This window comes from Atractosteus spatula, chromosome 8, assembly GCF_055471065.1.
Source record: "Atractosteus spatula isolate fAtrSpa1 chromosome 8, fAtrSpa1.hap1, whole genome shotgun sequence".
NCBI lineage: Eukaryota > Metazoa > Chordata > Actinopteri > Semionotiformes > Lepisosteidae > Atractosteus > Atractosteus spatula.
In genome coordinates, this window is record NC_142713.1 from 2,278,110 (window position 1) to 2,282,815 (window position 4,706).

Consider the following 4,706-nt stretch of genomic DNA (forward strand, 5'->3'; position numbering starts at 1 on the left):
GTGTCCCCGTCACTATACTGGGGCATGAGGACCCACACAGACCGCAGGGTGAGCGCCCCCTGCTGGCCCCACTCACACCTCTCCCAGCAGCAGCCTCAGCTTTCCCAGGAGTCTCCCCTCCAGGTACTGGCCAGGCTCACACCTGCTGGGCTCCAGTGGATTACCAGTTGTGAGTTGAAGGGTGATATGACTGCTGATATGAATTAACTCCATTAATCAGCTGGAGTTCCGTAAGACGCCACCGCCTTTTATCAGTGAATAATCTTTTAGATGTTTCAAGGCAATTCATTTAATCTAGAGCAATGGAAGCCCGTCTCCGCCAAGGAGTAAAATAAAAAAACGCCCTATGGTATCTCAGACAAAACTCCGAATTCCGACTTCTTATCTCACATTTGCGACTTCGAAATAGCCCACATTTCATTGTCTGTCCTTGTGTTACTGCAACGGATTGGGGTTCTAGGGCTGGAGCCCTCGCCACCCCCACCCTACTTCGTGCCTCCCTGCAATGGGCTCGAACCCGGGTCTTGCCAGCTGAGCTAAAGAAGACCCTCTTTTTGAAGTGAAAAAGGACATACAATGGAAATATGTAAAAAGTATCAGTTTCAGCTTGTATAATTGTGAATTCCTCTGGATGAGAAGTGTCTATGTCTGTATCTTATGTCATATTCTGTCTCCGTTTTTGAATTTCTGGTGTTTAGATACAAACTTTTTTGAAAAGCCCACCGTGCACTATGCCATCCTGGTACTGTGGAAGCCTCACTGGCCGAAATGGGATTGGATAAAAACCAGTGTCATTAATGTGATTTTTCTCAGGGCGAGTCTTCAGGCCTGTAGGTTCATGAATGCAGTGTAAGGGAACGGCCCACACACAGGTTGTACGACCTGGTTGCAGTGTGGTGACGGCACCGCCCTCCCCCGCGCGTAACAGGGATGCTGGCCGCCGGGGCTAAAGAAAGTGTTCTTTAGCTCAGCTGGCAGGACCCGGGTTCGAGCCCATGCAGGGGGGGGCGGCGAGGGCTCCAGCCCGAGAACCCGAATCCCTTACAGTAACACAAGGACAGACAATGAAATGTGGGCTATTTCGAAGTCGCAAATGTGAGATATAAAGTCGCAATTCTGAGATACCATAGCGCGTTTTTTTTTTTTACTCCCTGGCGGAAACGGGCTTCCATACAGAGCTAATCTACTGGCTCTAGATCCCAAATCTACTGCCAGTCTGAGAGCTTTGATCTCAGCAGTCAAGACCTCCCTCACCTTGGTTTTTACTGCTCTCGTGTGGTGCGGTGTCTAAGCTGATCGCCTGCATTAAACTCCAATTAAGACCTGCTCTCCGTTCCTGCAGGACAATGAAGTCATGTTTCAGTGTGGACTGTTTCCCGTCTTGAAGAAAGGCATCTGACGAATTCGCGTCTTCGAAGAAGGTTCACCGAAGGTATGAATGTTTATGTGCCCAGTAAAACCAACGACGTGTCCACAACCAAACAAAATTCAGAAGCTCCAGCTGATACTTTGCCAGTTAAACCCGGGGTTTCAGTCGAATGGAGCTGTGGGCTGACACCAGACCCAGCATCCGGGCTGAAGTGCTGATGCTCCTCAGCTTTTATTGGTCACCCTGAAGGCCACACCTGCGTTAGCAAAACCCCGTGTCCAATCAGATCGCCGCATTTCAAAACTCCCCCTTTCCCCGCCCCTCTATACAATTTCCAGATACAGTGTCTTGCATGAGGAATGTGTCTTTTCGCAGACCCCAGCTTGCTCTCCATGAGACACACAGACACACCGATAGGGAGAGAGCCTTTTAAATGTTTATTTATGATCACGCAAAGAGAACTGGCTCGTTCGGACAGAAAACATTTTAAGACAAAATGAGTCACCTCCTGTCCTGACTGGAGGAGCTCACCCAGCTGGGTCTGGAGAGAAGCCAGGGTATCGGCTTCAACAACCTGCCAACCACACGACCTCGAGTCTTTAAACCTTGATGATTTCAAGAGTCTAAAGAGGCTGCAGTAAATCAGAGTAAATCAGAAGAGTGGTAGAGGATCGATCTTCGATGGCCACATCGCGTCTTAATCACAGTGCGCCTGTCTCATGCCCAAGACAGCTCCTCCGCCGAGCACAGACCCCGCGACCTTGCAAGCGCGCACTCTTTTCGGAATGACGGCGCCATCGATCAAGTCAGTGGGGACCGCGCCCATGGCTTCGCAGTAATGGATGCAGTTGTCGCACCTGGCCACCGCCACGGGCCTCTTCAGCCTCTTGTCCATCCTGACGGACACGGCCCGCGTCCGACCCGCTGGAACGTCGGGCTTGTTATCGTAGAGCTGCTGGTAGGCGTGGTGCTCTGCGCACGTCTGGGGACTCCTGCCCAAGGGCTGATGGGCGTCGGGCACCCGGCTCTGGAGCTGCGTTGGGCGGGTCAGGCGTGCCTGATCCGGCGCCACGACCTTGCGGACCTGTTTGTTGTGGCCAACGTACGCCTCGCCGGTCTGCACGTCAGTGACCTGAGTCATCACGTGCGGCTTCCTGCCCAGGTCCCGATTCCGATGGATCTCGTTCATCTTTTCCGAGAGGTCGGTCACTTCCCTTACGGCCTGGCTCCCGATCTTGTTTCCCAGCCTGCCTTTCTCGATCTTGTACTCGATCTTTTTCCCTAACCCCTCGCCGGCCGCGTACCCCCCGACGGCGTCCAGGGCGACCCCCCCCACCAGATCCACGTAGGCCCCCCCATCTTTCGGATTGTCCACGATCCGAACGACGTTTCCCATCAGACCATAGGGCTTGAACTTGTCGTGTACAGCACTGTCGGCGACAGTGATGATTTCGTCCATCAACGTTCCTGCTGCTGCCCCTGCTAGTGCCGCCCCAGCGGGGCCCGCTACCAGGAACCCCCCCACCCCCCCAGCCATCACTGCAGAAGAGTGGGACGCCGCCTTCATGGCGCTGTCACCCCCTTCCTGGTCTCCACAGGCGTAGTGAATTGCTCCCTTAACGTGACCCACAACCGGCACAGAGTCGGCCATGCTGCTGACCCCCATCGCAAACTGGAGCTGAGTTTCTCTGGCTCCTTCTAAATCCCCAGAGAGGGCCTGGACGACTGATGTTCCCTGGGAGACCACCGGACACTGCTTCAGGAAATTCTCCTGCGTCTTCCGAGCCCCTTCGCCGTCTCCTGAAACCCACTGGGCAAAGGATTTAACCTGCGACAGGAGAGGGATCCCATCCATCTTCAGGGGCAGCCTGCAACACAGCACATTATCACTGCACTGAGAGAGAGAGGGGTTAATACACACTGACACTGAGAGAGAGAGGGGTTAATACAGACACACTGACTGGACACTCCAGTACATTAACACTGCACTGAGAGAGAGAGGGGTTAATACAGACACACTGACTGGACACTCCAGTACATTAACACTGCACTGAGAGAGAGAGGGGTTAATACAGACACACTGACTGGACACTCCAGTACATTAACACTGCACTGAGAGAGAGAGGGGTTAATACACACACACTGACTGGACACTCCAGTACATTAACACTGCACTGAGAGAGAGAGGGGTTAATACACACACACTGACTGGACACTCCAGTACATTAACACTGCACTGAGAGAGAGAGAGGGGTTAATACAGACACACTGACTGGACACTCCAGTACATTAACACTGCACTGAGAGAGAGAGGGGTTCATACAGACACACTGACTGGACACTCCAGTACATTAACACTGCACTGAGAGAGAGAGGGGTTCATACAGACACACTGACTGGACACTCCAGTACATTAACACTGCACTGAGAGAGAGAGGGGTTAATACACACACTGACTGGACACTCCAGTACATTAACACTGCACTGAGAGAGAGAGAGGGGTTAATACAGACACACTGACTGGACACTCCAGTACATTAACACTGCACTGAGAGAGAGAGGGGTTAATACACACACTGACTGGACACTCCAGTACATTAACACTGCACTGAGAGAGAGGCATCATCAGACTTGCCCAGTTAAAACTGAATACCCAGTGGCTTCGAGCGGGTGTCGGTGTCTCGTCGTCTCGTCAGTAACGGGGAGAGAGAGAGGCGGCGGTGCGTGTCGGGTGCTGCCTGCTTACCGGTTGTGAATGAAGACCCGTCTGTGTGGAAGAACCAGGCGTCTCTGAACTGGATCCGGGCAGCTGTGGCCTGATCAGCCGCTCATTCCGAAACTGAAAGTAAACAGACACCTCCCCCGGGCGGCGAGTTTAACCCTTCACTAGTAAACTCTTCAGCACTAAACTCTGTACTGTCCCTCTCTTCAATATTAAACCCTTCACTAGTAAACTCTTCAGCACTAAACTCTGTACTGTCCCTCTCTTCAATATTAAACCCTTCACTAGTAAACTCTTCAGCACTAAACTCTGTACTGTCACTCTCTTCAATATTAAACCCTTCACTAGTAAACTCTTCAGCACTAAACTCTGTACTGTCCCTCTCTTCAATATTAAACCCTTCACTAGTAAACTCTTCAGCACTAAACTCTGTACTGTCCCTCTCTTCAATATTAAACCCTTCACTAGTAAACTCTTCACATTTCTTTATGTTGAATACATTTTAACTTTGTGTTTAATGCGTCTTGAAGTGAGAGTGCAGGGCGGGTCTACATGGAAATCAAGCTCACTGTTCTTATCTGTCTTGAAAATATCCTCTCTGAGCAGCAGAGGCCT

The 4,706-nt window shown here is 51.6% G+C and overlaps 1 protein-coding gene across 3 annotated transcripts; it reads right to left on the reverse strand.

Annotated features, from left to right (window-relative positions):
• Positions 1–1,783: 1,783 nt before the first annotated feature.
• LOC148829050 (uncharacterized) lies at positions 1,784–4,349 on the reverse strand. 3 transcript variants are annotated; one of them, XM_088923785.1, is made up of 2 exons: positions 4,023–4,349; positions 1,784–3,237 (listed from the first exon to the last, which is right to left on the reverse strand). In XM_088923785.1, the coding sequence occupies exon 2, from the start codon at positions 3,222–3,224 to the stop codon at positions 2,067–2,069; it is 1,158 nt and encodes a 385-aa protein (XP_088779911.1). In that variant the 5' UTR covers positions 3,225–3,237; positions 4,023–4,349; the 3' UTR covers positions 1,784–2,066. The 3 variants fall into 3 exon arrangements, with proteins under 3 accessions (XP_088779911.1, XP_088779912.1, XP_088779909.1); XM_088923786.1 differs by having other exon boundaries at positions 4,005–4,349; XM_088923783.1 differs by having other exon boundaries at positions 4,116–4,348.
• Between the last annotated feature and the right edge of the window lie 357 nt (positions 4,350–4,706).

Coding starts and splice junctions, on each gene's coding strand:
- LOC148829050 (XM_088923785.1), bottom strand. CDS start 3,224: ATGGATGGGATCCCTCTCCTGTCGCAGGTTAAATCCTTTGCCCAGTGG.